The 22,970-nt window shown below is 36.5% G+C and overlaps 2 protein-coding genes across 8 annotated transcripts; one reads left to right on the top strand and one right to left on the bottom strand.

Annotated features, from left to right (window-relative positions):
• Positions 1 to 652: 652 nt before the first annotated feature.
• Positions 653 to 8,584, top strand: LOC110833968 (chitinase-3-like protein 1). Of its 2 annotated transcripts, none has more exons than XM_022072623.2 (11): positions 653 to 755; positions 1,967 to 2,042; positions 2,647 to 2,817; positions 3,439 to 3,539; positions 4,388 to 4,519; positions 4,619 to 4,746; positions 4,876 to 5,002; positions 5,463 to 5,648; positions 6,138 to 6,254; positions 7,071 to 7,217; positions 8,257 to 8,584. In XM_022072623.2, the coding sequence occupies exons 2-11, from the start codon at positions 1,976 to 1,978 to the stop codon at positions 8,512 to 8,514; spliced, it is 1,434 nt and encodes a 477-aa protein (XP_021928315.2). In that variant the 5' UTR covers positions 653 to 755; positions 1,967 to 1,975; the 3' UTR covers positions 8,515 to 8,584. The 2 variants fall into 2 exon arrangements, with proteins under 2 accessions (XP_021928315.2, XP_087206550.1); XM_087350424.1 differs by lacking the exon at positions 653 to 755 and adding an exon at positions 1,391 to 1,414.
• Positions 8,567 to 21,488, bottom strand: LOC110833967 (kelch-like protein 23). 6 transcript variants are annotated; one of them, XM_087350418.1, is made up of 10 exons: positions 21,466 to 21,488; positions 20,618 to 20,791; positions 19,212 to 19,326; positions 18,356 to 18,658; positions 15,787 to 16,059; positions 14,291 to 14,498; positions 12,353 to 12,531; positions 10,888 to 10,999; positions 10,369 to 10,555; positions 8,567 to 8,839 (listed from the first exon to the last, which is right to left on the bottom strand). In XM_087350418.1, the coding sequence occupies exons 2-10, from the start codon at positions 20,782 to 20,784 to the stop codon at positions 8,590 to 8,592; spliced, it is 1,794 nt and encodes a 597-aa protein (XP_087206544.1). In that variant the 5' UTR covers positions 20,785 to 20,791; positions 21,466 to 21,488; the 3' UTR covers positions 8,567 to 8,589. The 6 variants fall into 6 exon arrangements, with proteins under 6 accessions (XP_087206544.1, XP_087206546.1, XP_087206545.1 ...); XM_087350420.1 differs by lacking the exon at positions 21,466 to 21,488 and adding an exon at positions 21,120 to 21,411; XM_087350419.1 differs by lacking the exon at positions 21,466 to 21,488 and adding an exon at positions 21,170 to 21,411.
• Positions 21,489 to 22,970: the final 1,482 nt, after the last annotated feature.

Genomic DNA, 22,970 nt, shown 5'->3' with positions numbered 1-22,970 from the left:
GTAAGGTCTGTTGCTTTCGATGCTTTTAACCTGCCCCTGCATCAGCCGGTCTCCTCATCTCTTTTCCACCCCTTCCTGATCTGAAATTACGTGAGTTTGTATTGGAATTAAACTCTGACTCATTTACGTACCTACCACAGGCTGTCCATAATCTTGTTATTTTAAACGTGTCGAAATATTATACATGCTGGTATTCGTCTAAGATTAACAAATTCTTCCTAAGCCAATCCCCTAAGAAATATAATTCCTCTTCTAAATTCCATTCTACTCTACTTTCCAACCATACACCAGTTTCTTACCCTTTTCTCTTCCTTCTTTCGTCATATTCGTCGTTTCGCTCAACTGGTCTACTTTGGTGCCTTATTCCTTTGTAGTATTTTGCAATACATCCATCCTAGTTTTATTTTTCTCTAGCAATTCTTCTTTCCTTCATCTTTTCTTGCGTATAATCCATCAGTCTTTCAATCTTCACCTCCATTTGCAGACCAGGATTTGTTTCAACGCCATCTTTTTTTATATATTTTCAAGCTCCACTTATTTCTGCGCACCTCTAAATCACCTCCCATTACAACTCTCTGACTTTCGTCTGTACTGTATAACATATGAACTACAACTACCCAAATAACTACATATCATATTCAAGGTCTGACTCGTTTGATCGTATCAACACACACTTCTGTGTAAACAAGGAATCATATAAAAACGTAGGTAAGGAACACGTTCTGCATTTAACACCGCTGCTGCTCCTCTATCAGGTAATAAGAATATCAAACACGTTTTGTATCATTTCATTCTTCCTCTTAAATAAGACTTCAGAATTTCCTCTTCAGTACTTACATTCTGAAACAGTGACATTTTCCACAAATACGCTATGTATCAGGTCCCACTTTTATGCTAATCATTTGCAGAGTTACAAATTCTATGTGCATGTCACACTGGATTTTGGTCTTCCTAGTTGATACCGCATAGTCCTGTAGGTGTTTAATAAAGTTCTGGAGTAACATACCGCCTCCATCTTCAGGATAATAGTAAGTCAAGCAGATATGAGCCTTATAAAGAAGAAGGTACCAAGGCGCTGAAAATGACACTTCAAACGCAGGCCAACAAAATCCAATGTTCACCGTCGCGAAACTTAAAATCTCACATTTATACAACATTAGCCTGTGCCTTTGAATCACGCCCCAGAAAACTTCGAAAGACCTGACTTAGGATATCCAGTACATTGACAAGATTCGAATGGGGCACTTTAGATGTATTACTGTTTGCTGTAAAGTGCTGTGATAATTTTAATTTTTTTCTATTTCTCATACGAATCAAAGAGATTTCAAGAGAAATTTTCAAAGATTGTATAGTCATATCACGGCTAATTTCCATTTACAGAAGTCATTTCGACTGAACAACATTAGCAAAGCTCGTAAGTATGTACCTGGTATGATCCTTAAAAAATATCCAACTGATATTCCCGTGAAGAAAAACAGATGAAATTACAACTTAAATTCCTTAAAACATGTTGTAACCAAATGCATACTAAAGAACTCTGTTCAGTACGTATATAGAGATCAGAATAGCCTAGTAAGCGACCTAATTATTCATATTGCGCCCTGTAATTACTCCACGTGAAATTATATATTAAAATTACTTCATCAGTAATACGAACACAAAGCTTATTTTAATCAGGTTAAGTAAGTCAGTAAAGTGGCTAAAGCGCCTGCGCATTGCCATCCACGAGTATAGTGATTGTGGAAGATGATTGCAGTATCGATATTACTTTTTTATCTATTCATTACCTTCGGCAAACACTTGCAAAATCACACTGAGCCACAATCCAGAGTACCATAACTGAACAACAGAGCAACGTAACTCGCATTTGTTGTTTAAGGTTTATAATACAAATTTCCATCAATACCTATGGAACTGAAGTTTAATATTTTGACTTAATAATTCTTGTTTCTTCTTTTTTAATCAGGATAGTAAGATGCAGTATTGGTTGCCCATTGTTGCCGCGCTTGTCATTGCAACAAGCTATGTACAAGCAGATGACTGTAAGTAATAAATAACATCTAATACATCACAGACTGTCTTCCAACAAAAGCTCCAATTTATTCTACAGAACTGAAATTTCTCATAAGGTATCACTGTTTAAAATAGCCATAATGAAATATTAATAACAGAAAAGTTATTACATGGACGAAAGTTTCAAATATTTAAATGCTCCAATGTAATCCTTTAAATCTTCACGAGAATTATTTTTATAGGTCAGCACAAGTAAAATTCAGTGTTTCCCAAACTCTTTACGCACTAAATCCTCTTTGAGGAAATATATTTCTCATCAGTAAAATTGCTACATACGTAAACGAAAATTCTCCTCCCAATAATACATAAAGAGTATGACGTATTTTTCTTTTCACAGTCTCAGACCTGAACTCAGGTTAAACAGAATTTAATTAGGAACAGAAATAATTTTTATGGAAAACTACGCATTTATGCCGATGTATAAAATTCGTTTGCCATTAAAAAATATATCCATGGTATCCCTCAGACTCATTAGGTTTTCATGGACTAGAGTCTGAAAGTCACTTGAATAAATTAAAACAAATAATTCCCCAAATTTATGATTTGTACCCTCATAAACTGTATGTATTACAGACAGAGTTGTGTGTTACTATGGAAGCTGGGCCGTCTATCGTCCTGGAAACGGTAAATTTGACGTAGAGAACATCGACCCCACACTCTGCACCCACCTTATTTATACTTTTGTGGGAGTCAGTTCTGAAGGTGGTGTTACGATTCTGGACTCTTGGAATGAAATTGACAAAGGTAATTACCATTTGTGATTTTTAATCATGCTAAATTTATGTTCATTCACAAAACATAACACGTCTAAAAGAAGCATACACATAGAATCACTTGCAATGATCTAAATTATTATTATTAATCTATATTAAAGGAAAAGTGCAATTCAGAAATTAATATCTTGAAATTTTGACAACCAAATTTCACATGGGTCATAAAATGATTTAAGAGGTGACAGTAGAATTTTCAGTCGTCTGAAACATTAGTAAACTACATGGCTCAAAATAAAATCTGTTCTGATGTGTTGATGTTATTCTGCACACGTTATCAAACTACATTCATCTAGAGTCAAGTTTAATTTTGGCCAACAGGCAATGGACTTCCTGTAATTATTATTTGTGAATGCCCCTAAGTATGAAAGGTTTAAAATTATTATACAGCTTAAGATTTTCATTAACATATTTATTAACTGTGGGATCAACCAAAAGAAGAATCAATGATTATAGTGTTTTTTAACAATCCTAGACAAAGAGGAAAATATTTAATTTAAAGTCCAATTTTTTATGATCTCTTTAACTATAATTTAAAAAAAAATTCTGATCCACTTCAGCCAAAATCTTCTGTACTTAAACATCTTTTCCTTAGGTGCACTCAGCCGTTTCAATGCCTTGAAGCAGATTAGCCCAAGCGCCAAGACAATGGTTGCTATTGGAGGCTGGAATGCTGGATCCAGCACCTTCTCACAGGTGAAATAAAATGCAGCAAAACTACATTTTCATATATGGTCTATTCTTGATTGAACTAATTCCACCGTGCAAATAATAACTAAAACTGCCATATCCCAGCGCTTCTATTAGTTCTGGGGCACTGCTCCAGCACTTCTATTACTGGGATACTGGGAACGACCCGTTCTTCAAGCGCCTGAGCACTGCGGGTCCCAACTTCTCGTTGGCTTGATCTATAGACATTCGGTAGGACTCCTTGGACGAGGGATCAGCCCGTCCCAAGGCCTCTACCTGTACACAGGACAGCACAGCACAGAAAAACGCTGACAAATATCCATAGCTTGAGTGGGATTCGAACCCACGGTCCCAGCGACCAAGCGGCACATGGCCCACGCCTCAGACCGCGCGGCCACTGCGGACCCCAGCACTTCTATTAAAAATAAAATATTTGTTAATTTTAAATATAATTTTATTGTCCAGCCTGTTATATGTGGTAGAACAAGATCATCGTAACAGACGAGAAACGCACTTATATTTAAATCCCCACCATGTTGTACCAGCTGTGACTGTTTTGTTACTGTAACAATTCAGTTACTTTGTTGGCAACAATGTTATGCCTATTACCATGTTAAGTAGTGAACGTAAATTTTCCAAGCCATACCAGCAATAAACAATGACATATCATAGATAGGACTAGGCATTTCAATTTCACATTTAAATTAGTTAAGGATGTGGAATTCAAAGAAGAATTTAAAGAACAAATTTTTACTCTCAAAACTACAGCAGTGGAAAAGAAGTAGGCTATTGAGTATTTCATGTCATACAAGGACCCCACTTTGGTATTAGGAAATTAAAATGATTTTTTTCAGGTGGTGAATAATGATGGCTTAAGAGCTAAATTTGTGGACAACATTGTCAACTTTGTGAAACAGTACGGATTTGATGGATTTGACTTAGACTGGGAGTATCCAACTCAGCGAGGAGGAGCTGCAGGAGACAAAGTAATTTGAAGATACAAACAATTAATGATGGAGATTTACATATATATTAGGGTCAACAATAGAATATGAAGCCAAACATGTTACTTTTTTGTTTTTCAGGCAGCATTTGCAAAATTAGTGAGTGAACTTCGACCAAAATTTGATGCAAATGGATTCATCCTCTCTGCTGCTGTGTCAGCTGGACAGAGTACCATTGATGCTGCTTATGACGTACCAGCACTTGCAAAGTAAGCCAAAATAAACTCACACTCACAAGAACCTATCATTAGACCTCATCGTGAACCAGTTAAATTCAGTCCACACCCTATTTAATTTTATTGGGAAAAACTGAAAAGAAATATTCTGCTTCTATAAAGGTACTTGGACTTCATCAATATCATGACTTACGATTTGCATGGTTCATGGGATTCTACGACAGGTGAAAATGCCCCGCTGTATGCTGGACCTGCTGACAGAACAGCAGACAGTGCAACATTGAATGTTGTAAGTACACTTTTCGCTCACACAAACTTTACCCTCGTAAAATACAACATAAGTATTTCCATGTTCTCCCTGTTAGGGCGGCTTTTCAGAAAAAAGAAATGTTTTTTTTTTAAACCACTAGATTAGCCAATCATCCTAGAATTTCTGACACTCCTATATTTTTGTGCACTGTTCTCAAGCTAATGAAAAGTATCTGAAGACAGCCAAGCATTCCAGGTTTGACAATGTAAGAGACATTTCTACAATGTTAAAAAAAATTCAATCCTCCTATATTTAACTCTACAAATTTTTACTATTCTAAGAGATCATAATGATATGATAAGTCTGTTAGGTTGGTTATAATCTCCGGGTTAGGAAACAGGTACTTGAAAAATAAATCTGGTTTCTGCACAGATTCTACAAATGGCATGCTTCAATGTACATAATTTCTTTACCACAGTTTGAATGTTTTTCTTTGCAGGACTTCGCTATCAACTACTGGATCCAGAAAGGTGCACCTGCTAAGAAGTTGAATGTTGGAATGGGCACATATGGTCGCTCCTTCACCTTGCAAAATACTAAAAGCACAGGTATTGATGCTGCCATTACAGGTCCAGGGCAAGCAGGTCCATATACCAGAGAAGCTGGCACACTGGGATACAATGAGGTATGAAGTAAACTTCACACTTAATTTCTCACAAGGAAATTAGTCCTATAATGCTGAAAGTTATTTGAATTATACAAACAGCTAATTGAATGGTGATGTATATGCAAGTGATTCACTGATCATGCTGTACATATCAGTATTTTCATGACAACATGCAATACTTGATACCAGCGATATATTTCCAAAGTTACATACAGTGCTATTCTTATGTATGGCCCAGTCTTCTGGCACCTTCCTTATAAGGATCCTTTTCTGTCATATAATAATAAATTTAGCAAGTGCTTTGTGAATATTGTAATGTTCATTATGGGGTTTCCATTAAGAATATGAGTCCAGAATAGACTGTTGGTGAATGAAAAGCAAATGTACACATGTGATAATGTTTCTTCCATAAATTCCAGAATTAGGAAATTTTCTGATTTATGTAAATAATTAATGATTAGAAAAAATGATTCATCACTAAATTGTGCCATATGTTTGTATGAACAGATCTGTGAGCAGGGAAACCAATGGACAGTTTATTGGAATGATGAACAGAAGGTTCCTTATGCAGTCAACGGAAACCAGTGGGTTGGTTTCGATAATGCTGATTCTCTCAAATTAAAGGTAAACATATTTCTGAATATCTTGTTAACCTCAGAAACACCATTAACTCTTTGTCCCTCAACCTGCTGCTTCTTTCTGGATCAAATTACCTTCATTCATGAAAAGTTAACCATGGATTTGTTCTTTCTTTAACACAAGCACAAAGAACAGATATGTTAACCCTTGATGTATGGGCAGCTATAGCTAAGAATTTATCTACAAGTTTAAGCCTTTAAACAAAATGAGACAATTAACATGCACGATTACATAATTTCTGACCACACAATACTACTGACGAAGCCATTGATTGTGATTCCGAAGTAAAATTACAATAAACTGACTCAATAGTTTGCAACAGACTAACTACACGCAGCACGGTCTTTCTTCGCAAGCTGACAGCCGTTCAACTAGTCACAAAATGGTTTGCCTTTTTATGGAACCCAAAGGTTCATTACCATATTCAAAACAGCCTATCTGTGGTCCCTGTCCTATGAATCAACAGTACTCAGTCCCACTCAATTTCTTTAGGATCCATTTTAATATTGTCCTCCCATCTATATCTACTAGTAAACCTCAAGTTTCCAGTCAAAACTTTGCACACATTTCTCACTTCCCCCATACTCATTACTGATCACATCCAGGATAACCAGACTCTCATATTACTATCATCAAATAGCTCATCTCAAATCTCACAAATCCCTTCTCTTCTTCACAGGATCTCCAGTCTTCTGTCACTTCATCCCTCTAAGGTCCAACTACTTTCCTCAGCATCCTGTTCTGAAACACCCTCACTCAGTGTTTTCCCCTTATTCTAATGTCATATCTTTCTAAATCCAGGCACAATATGTGAAGGACAAAGGTCTGGGAGGAGCTATGATCTGGAGCGTAGAGACAGACGACTTCCTTGGTGTCTGTGGTGCTGGCAAGTTCCCTCTGCTAATCGCTATTAATTCTGTGCTGACTGGCAAGACAAGCGGAACTGAGGTAACAAAAATAATCTTTTCAACTGCTGTCTTCAACTTGTGACATCATGTTGTCCTGTAAGTAGATACTACTGTTGTGGAGGAACATTTTTAACTACCTATAAGATTACATGATGTTACAGCCCACAAGACCACAATCATTAACTTCACAAAAATGAGAACTACACTTTGAAGGCAAATATTACTAATGTCAGTCTAGCAGGTAAAAAATTTACAGGGTACAAGGGACTTATTCCAATAATCAAATGATTATAACCTACATAATAGAACCTGTTTGTTTGTTTGATGATGATATGATCATCCAGTGAAAGCTTTGGTTTATACAGACAGATGACAATTTTCATCACATGAATTACTTCAGCATATTAGCTCTATTTAACAATGTCACCACAAAACATAAATTAAAGAATATACGTTAAAAGCAGCATTGAATCAAATTTAAGAAACACAAGATTATAAAAAAGCTAAGAAAGCACCATTCTATGCAAATGTATGGGGGAGTGAAGGTATAGCTCCATAAATTCTTAACTTGACACTAAAGTCAACAAATATAATCATTATCAATGCATTACAAAAATTGTATTTACAATATTAAAAGCATTGCCTACTTGTGGCACTAAAACTGAAAAGATGTCAAAATCACCTATACTGTAAGTTTGCAATTTTAAATTATACAAAAGGGCATATGAAATAATTTGTCAGAAATCTCCATTAGTACATAACGGAATGGAATGAAAACATTATAATAATATCTGCTAATTATAAAACAGTTGCTTTTTCAGGAGTGGTAATATCACTGTATAATGTTAATTACAAATTCCAGACTGGCATAACTTAAGTTGCCAACCACAAAGGTGCAGACTACCAGCTGAGAAATTCAGTTCTCACTGTAATGACATGACTGAAGATTCTTAAATATTTAATATTTAATAATATTAGAAATTTTGGTTCAAGACAAATTAGACTTTCATACAGAATGTACCATTTCATCAACTTTCCTTACTTTCATAGAACTTATTACATGAATTGTCCTGTTACAGACTAGTATCAAGGCTACAGCAGCTCCATCGCAAGTAGCAGAACCAGTACAAGCAACAACAGTCGCTCCTGCTCCAGCTCCAGCAAGTGGGGTCTGCACCAGAAGCGGATATGTGAGGGATCCCAGTAACTGTCAGGTCTTCTATTATTGTGATAATGTCAATGGACAGTACTCAATTAGTCAGTTTAACTGCCCTGCAGGCACCGTCTTTGATACCTCACTCAACGTATGTAACTATCCTGATGCAGTCCAATGCTGATATCTGCACTTACAATACCTATGCACTGGTGGTACATACTATGACAATAAACTTGTTTGTTGCATATGAACTTTATTACAAAGTTTGTTTATAAAAAGGTACAAAGAGCGTTGCAGCACCCATTCCAAACCTTCTCACCTGCATTGAATTCACACAATGCCATCTGTTGGTATTTGGATTAAACTTCTCAACACTGTTCAGGTAATGTACACTGTCATGTCCGCCCATGCAGTATATTCGATTATTGTACACCGTGGTACTGAAGTTACTTCGAACTACAGACATTGGGGCCATGTAACTCCACTGGTTGGTCAGAGTGTCATACCTAATACATGAAAAACATATTAATACCTGTGGTGAAAATGGACATCCAGATTAAGAACATTACAATGATTTTGATCACATTTATGCTTATAATCAAACCTGATCCTCATGATGATAAACTACTCTGTACAGGTAAACCTTGACTTACGCCAGGGATGTATTACTGGATGAACCAGCGTAAATTGAGACTCTTTTTATAATGTAAATCAATGGGAAGTCAATGACATGCGTTCCCGGCACCCAAACATTGACGACTTAAGTTCCTCAAAAATTGACTTTGCCTTATCCGTAATAGCAATTTCAGTCAAGGGAATGTTTTTTCGATTCGTCATCCACCCAGCAACAGTAATTTCTCCATTCTTTCTAAAAGTTTACTTCTGCTATAACTCACTTGCGTTGCATTGACTCTTTTATTTTATATGAATTTTTCATTATGGTAGTCACAGTGGAAGGAGGCAACTTCATACTTCTGCACACACTACGACGGGTATCACCACCTTCTATTCCACGAATTACATCCATCTTATCTTCTAACGTGATAGACCTACGCAACTTTTTAGCAACACATTCACTTCTCTTACCAGACACGGTGGCTCTTCTACAATTTATAAATATAAAACAGTTGCTACTGCAGAATAGTGGTCGAACAACACAAACACGTTTAGCACACAGTTTTCAGCACATTTGATGTGTCAACAAGAAGCGAACTGAGCGCATTTTTCCTTACTCCCTTATCAGGCTGAACACAAATGACTCACCGTGAAGAGTGACCAATGCTCACATGACTGTTGCGCAATGTTGATGGATTTTTAGGAGATTATCTCATAACTACTTAGCAATGAGTGCAGAGGTGACTGTATTTATAATTTTTATTTAAAATCAGAGGTGTAACAATTACAATTTAGTATAAGAATCAGTACGAGAAACATTGTAAAACATTACAAATAATATTATTTCCCCCCCACTTTTTGACTTGCTGGTTTCAAAAGCGGCGTTATTCTGAATCGGCGCAAATTGAGGTTTACCTGTAGTTAGAATCAAATACTGACTATGATTAAGGATTCTGGTGAAAGAAAGAATTTCCTGATGGATGCATGACATCACCAACAGAGTGCTATTGTGGAACCCTCCTAGGCATTTACATTTTCAACATTAGAGTTCCAGCAAGATCATAAAGAATGTCACTCTGTTGCATAACATTGTCCACTCCATGAGGCCTGCACTGTGCTGGATACACCGCACTATGTGCTAGACAGCGTTGAACCAATCCCCATGTATTCTTCCCCTACACGGAAGCATTACAGGACCATAAATTTGGGTTAAACAAAGACATCAACGCAGCAGCAGTGCTACAGTTCCAGCAGCAGCCTTAGGAGTGCTCCATGGAAGGTATTTCCATCAGCTTGTGCATCAATGAAATGTCTGCCTCAATGTGGACCACTTCTAACAGCCTCTACTCCATTGTCCAAAACAAAAATCCCCAAATGGATCTGACACAAAGCAGTCCCACTTTTGACCAGTTTAACTTACCTTTCTACAGCTTTCAGCCAAAATTCACCAGCATTTCCTCCCATAACATAGATAAATTCACCCAATGCTGCACAACCAAATGACGATCTTTTTTCATGCATTGGTGCCATGGCAAACCACCGACTTCTTCCATGATCATATCTTTCCATACATTTTAAATATGTATCTTTACCATCTCCATCATCACCTAAAATAAAAATGTATGTATTCACTGCTTTCATCTGTGCTAAGTAATGTAAAAAGATGATCAAAAAATTCCGTCAGTAAGCAAACGCACATCACATAAGCAAAAGTACATCACATTTGATGTCCACTTCTTTCAGTGCTGCTACATACTGTATTAAAGACTCTGAAAGCAACAGTTAGATATGCGATAAATCTTAAGAAAGTGAGGGTATGAACTAAATTCATCTGTCTCAGGATAGTAACCTAGTAGCAGGCTTTTGGAACACGGTAATGAACCTTTGGGTTCCATAAAAGGTAAGGAATATCTTGATTAGTTGAGTAATTATCACTTACTAACTCCTCCAATAGTATAAATAGCTCCTCCAACTGCCACAACACCATGATGCGCTCTGCGTTTAATCATTGGACATACTTCATGCCATGTGTTATGATGTTCCTCATAAACCTAAAGAGAAAGACAACACTGAACATATTACTCATAACATGTGCACTTAAGGGTAACATTAAAATAAGAATCTACATAACTGTAAATACTTACTTTCCAGAGACACTATTTAACCTACAAATGCATTAGCATTCCTACAATTTAAAAGACCAGTATATCATTAGCAAGTTAAGGAAATACTTTTGAAATCTTTCTGCAAGACCTAGGATGATAAGAATAAACACTATATAGAGGTAAATGTAACTAAATCACTATGATGAATGATTACACAGAATTTACCTAAGAAACTTCAGTTGCACACCAAAATGAAGGTTTTCCACAATACTATTTTACATACTAAATAGGTCAGATACACAACAGCACCTTATGAGAAAAAAGAACTTCAGGATTTTTAAACTTGAAATTTACTACCTCAAGAATGTGTTTCTACAGCTCTATGCCTACTAATGTAATGGAGAAAGACTCCATTTCTGTGGTGGGTGCACTGTAATGCGGACTCTGCTCTCTCCGATGATAGGATGACGATGACCATTGCCTAGAAAGGGGGCCTCAAGTTTAATGTGGGCTCCAAATCATGATAAGGGCCTGTTATTTCTCATTCATTAATAAGAACTTTTATCAGAGGTCAGGAGGGCCTATGAAGACTATTTGCACTCAATCTAGTATATGTCAAACATAAGTACATGTAACAACGTTCAACATCTTAACACCTACACCATCACGTCACTGCCAATAGATTGCTCAAAATATTAACTTTCTACGGTATTAAGTCTCAAGTCTACCAGACTTTTAGGTGTTTCCATCAACTAGTAACTGAAGCCAAAACAATGAGTCTTTAGAACATTTAGTGAGACTTTATAACATTAGCAAAGCTTTATAACTTTATTCCACAAATACTTTAAATAGTCATTAATGTTCTTCACATTTCATTTACTTTGATTTCATAATGTCATATTATTACCCAATCCAAACATGGTACAAAATGATTGAGATAACAAGAACAATCAACCACTACTCAAACCACGAAGATAAGCAATTTGATTTCATGTAATAAACAAGTACAATCAATAATCATCAAGAGTAACATTTTGAGTCAATCACATTGGCTGACTAGATTCGGAATGTACAAAATGTCCCCGTCACACATGATCATTTTCGTAAACATCCTACAAGTGGCTTATATAGAGGCACACATTCTGAAACTTATAATATAATCACCCCTAGACATTTCAGTTATACATAAAGGACAGATTATTTTTATTCATCAGATATCATAAAAGTCCTGCAAAATTCTGTGAACATATTTCTGAATTCAAACATTTTAAAATCAGCAAATGAAATGCAAAAACATACCCATGTTCTATTCTCATAGTTCATTTTGCCCTTGCCTCCAACCACATAAAGCTGATCATTTAGAAAAACTGCTCCAGCACCAAGCACAGCAACGGGAAGACGGGCTAGGTCACACCACACATTCGACTGGATGCTGTAATACTCTGCCATGTCTAGAATGCTTGAAGAGTTAGTCCCACCTACAAAACAGAATGTTTGCACTATAGAATAAAATCTTCTGGTAAGATAAATATAAGGAGAATGTTGTGCCTGAATGAAATATACAAATTTTCCAAATGTTTTCTCAGCAATTCTGGGCTATATGTTCATTTACTGCTGTGAAGCTAATAAACAGCACAGATATGATACTCTACTTAGGCATACATTTTTCCATATAAATTATAAAATATACATTACAGTACATCAAATAATATTTCAAATACAAATGGCAGATCTTAATGATATGTGTGTTTCATGTCATGTACAATATTTCTGTAAAAAAGAACCATTTTTGGGATAATACAACCTTCAACTTCAACTTGATGAAAATACTGTTCACTTTATCTCAGAGTGTAAGCCCAAAAGCATAATTCAGAAATTTAATTTCATCTACTTCTGTCATTCTATCTGCTCTAGAGAGTATAAAAGAAGCAGTGTAATTTATAAATTATGCTTCTGGGCTCCCCCCACCACATAGATTAAGTTAACAGTATAAATACCTGATATATAACTGAAAGAATCAGTACAAAGTTAACTGATATCAACATGGAATTAATGGATTATGGACTAAAAACCCAACAGAATTTGAGATTTTGGCAGACCAAAAAGATTCTGGGAAGACTCTCTCTAAGACAGAATAGGCCACCTGTGGCCTACCTTGAAGAAGATCATCAATTGTATGAGTAGAGGCATGTAAGAAATCCCCCACCAGAACATGAATTCAAACGTTCACTTTACTGCCAATTATCAACATACAAAAAAAAGCCATACAAAATCTGTAGAAAAGTTACAACCTGACAAAATACCAAATTAAATGTGTCTAGCTACAAAGGTTGACCAGTTACTGTTATGCTGAAGAGTAAATACATTTTTAAAAGAGTATATACAATTTCAGAATCCTACATGATACTGCTTTTATCCATGCTTCAAACATTCATGTGGCTCACCACTACAGAAGCCTTCATACTGGGCTCTGCTGTTCATGTTGCAATGTTACACAATTTTGCTGTGACCTTGAAGCACAAAATTTGGTTGTGGCTACTACAGGATGAAGAACTTACGCTTTTAAAACATAATACATCCTATGCCATGAATTTCATGTCGTATACTTCAAAGGCATCTGGAGGAACACATAATAAGCGACACGCTCATCCTGCATGCTTTCCATTACAATCAGTTAGAACACTAGGCTTGTAATACTGGGGTCCCGGGTTCGATTCCCGGCGGTGCTCAGATTTACAACTTGTGTTGGGCAAGGCCGTGGTCCAGGTATCATGGAGTTTTCCTCCGGGGTTTCCCCAGTTTCTTCGTGGCATCCCAACAATTACTCCACTTTCATCATTATTTCGCAAAAGGGGGTCACAGCAGGAGCATTAAATGTCGTGGTCCCAATCGAACCCATGCACTGATGGGTCGTGAATCCTGCTAACCACCTATGCACACCATACTGAATGGTGTGTACTGGATACAAAAAAAAACAACAACAAAACAATCAGAATAAGACTGTTATCCAACACCATCTCAATCCTACACCTTACACTGTTAAGCTGGAAAGAAAGAGAGAGGGAGCTATGGAGAAACTGAGAACTGGATAGATCATCTCAAAAGCAACACAACCACAATGAACAATTTTACGCACAGACTGACAAATAATTCACTGTCTCTTAATCACCGACTTGAATGACTTTTTGTAAAGGAAGGACGAGACGAAACCCACATCAGTCTAGAATATGTACTTACCAATAACAAAAACTTCATGATCTCTGGCAGTGACTGCTGCACAGAAGCGGGCATGGTGCATGGTAGGAATGACCCGTGTCTCTTCACAAGGCTCACCTTCATGTATATATGTTGGAACAATGCACTTCCAACTATCATAGCCTGAAGTAAGACATTCTACACTGCCTAGAGCTATTCCTGATGATTCACCACCAATTGCCAATATTACCTGCCATTATGTAAAAGCAAAGAAAACGTTAACACATTATGACCCAGTAATACACAGGATATGCATTTTGTTACATGTTAGAGCTGTTACTTTAATTTCTGTTATATGATTCAGAGGATGAAAAACTCAGTGACTGTATTTTATATTGAAACATGTTCTTCATTCATATGGAAGAAATCGCATCATTCTTAATAAAAGCAACAGAAAATCACCAGGGCTTGAATCCAGGACATATTTTTAGGATTGTGGCCTTTGCACCTGTTATCTCCCTACTTAAACAAATAACTTTGACCTTGATGTGATTCTTTTATCATGCTTGGTTTCCAAGCTAAAGAAATTACTGTCACTGGTATTCATATCCAAGACATTTTTTGCAGTTGTGGCCTTGTTCCCACGATTTCCAAACTCAAACACACGCCACTCTTCTACTGAGTTTAGTTTCCAAGCCACGGAAACATCTTCCTTGAGACTTGAAGCCACAAGTGATCCTAACTAAAGTTTCCATGACTTTCTGAAGTCTTTCCACGGTGATGGTGGTGGTGGTGGTGGTAGCAGTGAGACATGACGGTAGCTAGCCAGAAGTGATAGATAAGGTTTCTTCTTCTTCTTCTATGGCTCTCTGGTCCATATTCGGTCCATGGCCTCCTCAATTCTCCTCTTCCATACGGTCCGTCTGTCCGAGGTTGAGGTTTCGAAACATCTTCCTTTTTACGGTGTAAGGTTGTTAGCCTTGCGACCAACCCCCAACCTGGAGGACCAGGGTATCTGTCTTAGTCTGACCTCTCCCCCTCAACCCTACCAGTAGCTATGCTACCACCAGCATAGCTCTTGGGGTCACTGAGGTACTCAAGCCCCACCACCACAACAAGGTGCAGCAGTAATGAATACCATAGGGCCAAAAATCCCTGAACAGCATTACCATGTAAAAGCTTATAATTGGTATAAGTGTGATGAACATCAGGTAGTACATCAGTAAATATTTTGTTTTCTGGCCATGAAGCATCTTCTATGTTCTAAGAATTGTGAATTCGGGGGAAAATGCCACTTTTGGCAAGGTAGACTGTCAAACAAAGGACACATGAGGTATAAGAGGTAAGAAATTAAGATTCATCTGAATGGTTCTGAATTTCTTCAACATGTCTAGACATCTAAGGAATTGGAAGACAATGTGATGACAATTAGGTATCAAAAATAAGAAATGAAACAATCCTGAGGAAAGAAATAAATTATGAATCTTGTAACATACACCAGCATGCAGTACAATGCTTATAATTTGAAGAAATCATACCTCTTGTTCCATGCCATATCTGCCTTTCCAAAGTGACTTCTTATGACATATATCCCAAAGTGCCTTAATGTCACGTTTTTCATATCTCAATTCTAAAATAAAATTTTCAGTTTGCTTTATTTGTGACAAAAGTTCTGTATCAGCTAACAATGGATCACTTTTGAAACTAAGCAACAGTTCCATTGGCACTTGTTCAAGACTGATTTTTGAAATTAAGGGTTTCAAATATTTAAATCGTTCTGAATGATCATGCTTCCACCATCGTATCACTCCCTAAAACAAAAGACAAGGCAATTACTAAAGCTGCATCCATTTCATAGAAGTTTGGTATAGGAACATGGACAGCCTTTGCAGGTCAGTTTACAGTAAGTAAAGTTTGTCCCGCTACGTGCCATACAGGCGCTTGGGGTGAGTGGAGGTATAGCTCCTCTCTTTCTTGACCTTGGCACTAGATGGGGGTGAGTGGTCAGCATCATGCCCCGGCCGGCTTTACCCCCGGGAAAGGACCCCGGTACCCATTGTAGAGGAGGCTGGGTGGGCCCCAGAGCCGGTCTGGATGCAGAGGCTAGAGGAAAAATCCTCTGCCCCCGTCGGGGATTGAACCCGTCATCCAGCCTGTAGCTAGTTACTATACTGACTGAGCTATCCCGGCTCACAGGTCAGTTTACAGTAGCTACTATATACATGTAAATAGCCAATTATTATACTAGGAGCATACAATAAGTTCCAGGACTTAATTACACACTCTGTATATGTGCTGCAAGAGTTCTGACACATTTATTTCTTTATAAGAACCCTCCAACAATGCACACTTTTTACACCACCACACTAAATGTTTTGTAAACCCAAACACACAGTTCTGAAAAATCCTGCTTCAATGCCTTCAGTCTGACATAGAAATGTAAACTATTCTACAAGGGGTTGTTGAAACATTCTTCAGCCCATTTCCTCCAGAACATTTATGTATTTCTAAACTTATGTGACCATATTTTGTATTGTTGTAAAACCAATACTTTTGCATGCCTACTCACTTCTTACAAATAAGCTAGGCACATCCCTTTAACAGAATCAGTAATAGTTTGTGGAAAATCAATAGATTCCCTGAACAGCATGCAAAAAAACAAACAATATCATCTGTGATGCATGCAAATTTATGTGCTTATATTGTTGTGATTCTCCCTTGAAGTGGTGTGCAAAGGATTCATCACAGGTTGATATAATTTGAGTAATACTTTTGCTCTTTTTGATAATGTTGCAAAGAAGCTTCATGCTGAACTTTCCAGCACCTCTTTTGGCACCTGGCTGACATATTTCTGATCATTACAAAATACTCCTTCAACACTACACAGAACCTTCTACAAACTTCAGCACCAGATACTTCCTCATCTATATAAAATGTGAAGACAGCAATGTCCAATCCTGCTGCACATGCTCTATTATCACCATAACATAAGTAAACACGATCATTCTTCCTTTCAATGACAGATGTCACATGCACGCTGCATGTATAATTTCACTCCTGGTGCTAGAGTGAAGGGGGCGGGGGGGGGGGGGGGAAGTACTGGAATATACCGTAAGCTCCTCATAGTTTTCAATTTACTGACTGTCAGGACAATATGTAACTCTGTATTCAATTTATCAGCATTCATTCCAGTCACTTCTCTATTCTATAAACTTGTATCACCAAACACATTTCATAGCATATGCAGTAAAACAACATTAATTAAAAACTGGATAATTCAAAATATAATGTAACTGGAAGTTTTATCACTTGAAAAGACAAGATTTAGTAATTTTCAAACACAATCATAGCCTACATTTGGTTAAATTTCAATTTAGTCATCCAATAGAACTGGTTAATTTTAACTGAAAACTCAGTTCATGAACGGTAAAGATAATCAGAAGTTAAAAAGCTGCTTGTACTCCTATAGTCTCAACTATCACAACTGTTAGACCACTAGAAGGAAAGAAATTTCTACAGTTCTTGTATTTCTCTCTGTCCCAACATTTATTATGTAAAAATACATTGTACTTCTTTTATCTGGGATGATACCTATTATTTTTACTTTTCTGCCTCTACCTTTGTCAAGTTATGATGTTTATTTGATCTATTTTGTTTTCAGCATGATACACTCCTTTTGACCTATGCGTGTATTGCAATTTCCAGCACATGATGGACTGATTCATAATCTGAAGTTGACTGAACTGTACTAGTTGTTATGTGACTGTCCATACACTATGTAAATAAAAAAAAATTAAAAATCTGAATTGAAACTGAAATATCAGCATACCACTTTCTTAAGGGGAGATTTTTTTAACTGTTTGGTAATTCACATAAAACTTTATCCCAACTTTTGCATCAAATTAATAAAAGTAATAAAAAATTATATGTCAGTATGACAGCTGATCCAACCCAATCCTGTCTTCAAGATAAGAGCAGAGTTAACTCCCAAAATGCTGTGTATAGTAATTGCTCTTCAGAATATGGCAATGCCAAATATAATAATGATATAATGAATCAGTCGACATCCCAAAACTTTACAGAAGCTATATAACAACTTCACCATACCTCCAAAAGTTGGCCTTCATGAGATACATTGAGCAATTGTGAACTCAAAACTTTCAAAAGAGCCTCTGGTGGCATAAGCACGAAATCCTCTTCCTCCATCACAGCCTTGAAGTTGAGCAGTAAGTACCGGAAGACCCTATAAGCTGTGTACTTATCACCTCGCAAACTGGCACGCACATATACTGATAAACAATTACTTGCACTCAGTGCTGACAACAGGTAATGTGAACAAGCTGCTTGTAGGGCTGACACTTGCAAAAAATCTGCCATTTCCAACATCACATACACATTTTCTTCAGTCATCTAAAATCAACATAAAAAAAATTCTTTCTCAGTAACGATATACAAAGCCTTTACCATTGGCTAGGCATACTTTAGGATTCCAAAGGTTTATAACACTTGTTCTACTAATGGATATTTTTTTTGGCATGTCACCATACAGATTTCACATGTCAAGCTAAAATTATTAATCAGTCATTAGCACAAAACTGAAAAACTTCTCATGATCCAAAAAAAATCTTATATGTTACACCTTTAGAAGATATACAATCAGACCCAATTTTATGGTCTGACAGAATGCTACTAGTGCTGCTCCCAAATCACAAGTTCCTACCACTAGAATGTTCATATCGTACATCAAACAGTATTAAGACAAGCAGGTTTCCAATGGCATGTCAATAGCATATAAGATAATGAAGGAAATAGCTAGATAGGCACAAATTCATAATCATTCTCTCTGTTATCAATAAACTGTTGCCAAATAGCTTTTGAATTAATCATTAGATCGTCACAGTAGAGGACAAATAACTACTGTAATAGCAATTATGACTTATTCAAGAAGTTACTGGTACCTTACATCTATATGTCCTGTGTAGAAGAAGGAAATAATATCTCTCAAAATGGGAAATTCCATTTCATGCAATACAATACGATCCTGCATTGTTTCAGTCAACCCTGAAGTAAACATTGCCCTGTAATAAACACAACAAACATTATTACACTAAAAGAAGACATGCTGGAGTACTTACCTTCTTTTAGGTGCTGTTACCAGAAAATCAAAGCCAGCCAACAGCACAAAACAGAAATTTGTTAATATAAAACTTCCACTACAGAAATTTCCACATCTAAATTAATTAACTCCATGGTAAAATCGGTTTCCTGCAGTTACTCAAGTGTTCATTAACCCTACTGATTCATAACCTGAAATTTCAGCATTTGATGTCACAATATAATACACAAAAACAAAATTACAACATAAGGTAGAAAATCACCTTCAAATTACTGAAATGCCTAACTGGTGAAATGGTGCAAAGGTGTGTACATATACAGGTGAATAAGAAAGTTTGTAAACAGAATGATAAATGGACACATAATAATAGATAAATAACAGATAAATAAGCCCACACACCTAAACTGACCTGATCTTGCCTGAACTGACATAACTTGGCCAGAACAAAACAGAACTGAACTAAACTAACCTAAACTCACCTAATGCAACCTAAATTAAAATTAACTACACTAGAAATTAATTATTTAAGATCAATGCCATTCAGTGTAGAAATCTAAAATCCTTATATTCTTCCCAGTTATTTTATGTACAATAATTGTACATAAAATAACTTTCATATGCAATTATTGCATATGAAAGTTTGAAGAGAATATTTCTGCTTCAAATTGTGAAGAACACTTCTAGGAAAAGTACATGGCACTGCTAGTAAAGCAGACAATAATTACTCATGTGAAGGCTTTGATATGCCCCTCCCCCCCTTTTTTCAATCTACATAAATTTGAACTTTAGGAAGATATTTAGAAGTTATTTGCATGTTTAAAGAATAAAGATGTGTTGTGTAAATGCAGCCTATATTCTAAAATCCATATTTCCAAAAAGATTCAGGGAGACAACCCCTGCTTAGTGATGTGAAAAAGAGGAATGGTATGGATGTTAACTCACTACTTCTGAATCACACAGATTTATTTTACCTAACTCTTTCAGTTATGCTTTTGGTAAGTTCAGTACCTCAAGGTTGTCCAGAATGGGCGCCCAAACTCTGAGTTCCATCAAAAGTAGGAAATTTCTTGAATAGTTGAGTGTACTATCAGCTTCTAACAAATTGAATTTTTAAATAACTTGTCAGAAACACTAAATATGATAAGTTTGAGATAAATCATTAAATTCTTAGACCAAAATGTATGATGAGTGGTGTAGTTATAATCAAAAATAAGTTTTGAAAATTTATCTGCAAATAGCTATAGCATGCCTACCTGAAATATGGAGATGCAGAAGCCAACACAGCTTTGTGTGCTCTAATCTCATCTCCATTAACAACAAGGGTCACATCACATAAAGAACCTGTATTCTGCAACTCAAAAAGACTTTGCAGTATACATATAGGATGTAAGCCATCATGGAACTTGTACACTGAAGACATTCTGTACCTGTAATGAAGTACCAAGCAGTATAAATTATGAAAAATACATTCCTCAAACTTTCCCTGACATATGTAAGTACAGCTAAACCTCACTTGGGCTCGCAATTCTTGGCAGGTTGCTCTTTGCCATACACAAAGCCAATATCAATAGAGATGACCCATGTAGCTGTCTGGGACTCATTGCCCTGCTGATGGTGGAAGCAAGGGCCTCAGAAATGCTAGTAAACTTCTACCTAATTATGTCACTACAGCCCAGCAGACAGCCATCTTCGTACTCACAGCTGCGAAAGCCTCAAATCCTACAAAGACAGCCTTCCTATTACACAGATACCTACTACACTCTTTAATTGGTTTCCATGTTTCTAGTTACTACTGTAACTCGTACCTTCGTGAAGATTTCTAGACACAATGAGATATCGAACGCATGCGCTCTGCCGCTCCATCAAGCAGGAAGAACTTGTACAGACAAGACAAAAACCTAGACTGACAACAAACACCTGACGGTGTGATATGCTCTTGCAGGTCGTTACCAATGTTTGATAAGCATACATTGTCACCATATAAACATGAGCAGTCTTGCTGTCGATCACGGTCTACAAACGTTCCGAATAATATAGGAACCGTGAGATGGGCCGGGTAAGCAAACTCAATTTTAAAAACCACGTTATCTATGATACGAACCACAAATTTAAACATACGATCGTCGAATGAAACTCCACAACCTGAGAATCAGGCCCCTGCTGCCATCTATCGACAGAACCGTAAACCACTGGTAAAAGGGTATATAGACGAAATTTATTAATACACACGTCACAAGATTGAAAATGTAAAATTAAGTATTTTCAAGGACCGACTTGCGTGTACAAATTACGTGACACTGGTATTGATCTTGTGGAAATTTACCACTGGCACTCAGACTACTGCTGGGTCCACTGTTCACCCCTGCTCTTGTTAGAACCCTTTCAAAACTTGTACAGAGCCCTGGTCACAAAGCTACAGGCAGAAGAAACCTTGGTGAGATCTTCCAACTATCCAACTGCTCTACCCACACCTGTAACCTCTAATCACCTGCATATTACATTGTCATTGTAGGATGGGCTGTGATGAGAAAGCAGAATGTAACCAAATGTACACCTTTAATTATGGGTATGGCCTTATGACAACCAAACTATGCCATACAAATAAGAGGGCCATTGGTATGACATCAGTTGTCTTTTGCAGTTGTTATTTTTCTGAGAATAAACAAACACCTCTAGAATTAAATTCTACTAGAACTTAATTTTATTATGTACTTCACTTAAAGTGTTTTGGCCCCACAAATTGTCTATATAATCACCCTCTAATTCAATAATTTCTTTATATTCATGTAAAAGTTTTATAGGAACACCTAGAAGTAGACAAGTTATTTTATGCATACTCAAAGAAAGATAGCTGTGCTGCCAGTCTATGCATCATCAAGAAAGGCATGAACACTTTTCATATGACTTGTCTTTGTGCAATAAAAGTTACTGTGATTAAAGTGAAATTTTTTTTAAAAAAAGCAACACTTATATTACCTCATGGATATATTGTATGGAAGATAATAAAACCTTTGTGTGTTGGCTTAAAGACTGCTGAATTTATTCTAAGATGGTTCACTGAAAAATAGGTTTTTAGACCTCACTCCCAACATGAAATGAAACTGAAACCTAACACATAGGAAAACAGTTGAAAAGGTACTGCCAGTATATTAAGGTATATATTTAAAGGAATGAGAACTGAAACAAAGTCAGTTGATATAAATTGCTACTATGAATTTGTACTTGCCAGCTTGCAAAATTAACTCCCCTCAAGCTAGCCCCATAATATTCATATTACGCATATATCAATTTTCATTAGACTTAGTATGAAGATATTGATATTAGAAGATATTCCATGATGGCAGATCTTAATTCAACTATCAATAAAAACATAGCAGCCACATAAATTTGCAACTCAATAACATTCAAAGTAATTTTCATAAGTTTTGTAGGGTAACAGACAATTAAAATGTAAGTAACATTAATAAAATTAATCACTTAGAAAAGTAAAAGTCATATGGCAATTTTGCCAATTCTTTTACAATGATTAATTGTAATTTGACATGAAATTTTCAATGACAAGTTATAACACTATAAATTCAGTATGAAACACTGCAATTTGGTAAA

The sequence above is a fragment of the Zootermopsis nevadensis genome, unplaced genomic scaffold (genome assembly GCF_977971745.1).
Source record: "Zootermopsis nevadensis isolate Lab colony 2312 unplaced genomic scaffold, Znev_1.0 Znev_ptg000017l, whole genome shotgun sequence".
In the NCBI taxonomy this organism is placed as follows: Eukaryota; Metazoa; Arthropoda; class Insecta; order Blattodea; family Termopsidae; genus Zootermopsis; species Zootermopsis nevadensis.
Note: the sequence above shows the minus strand (reverse complement) of the source record. Positions and strands in the feature narration are given on the sequence as shown.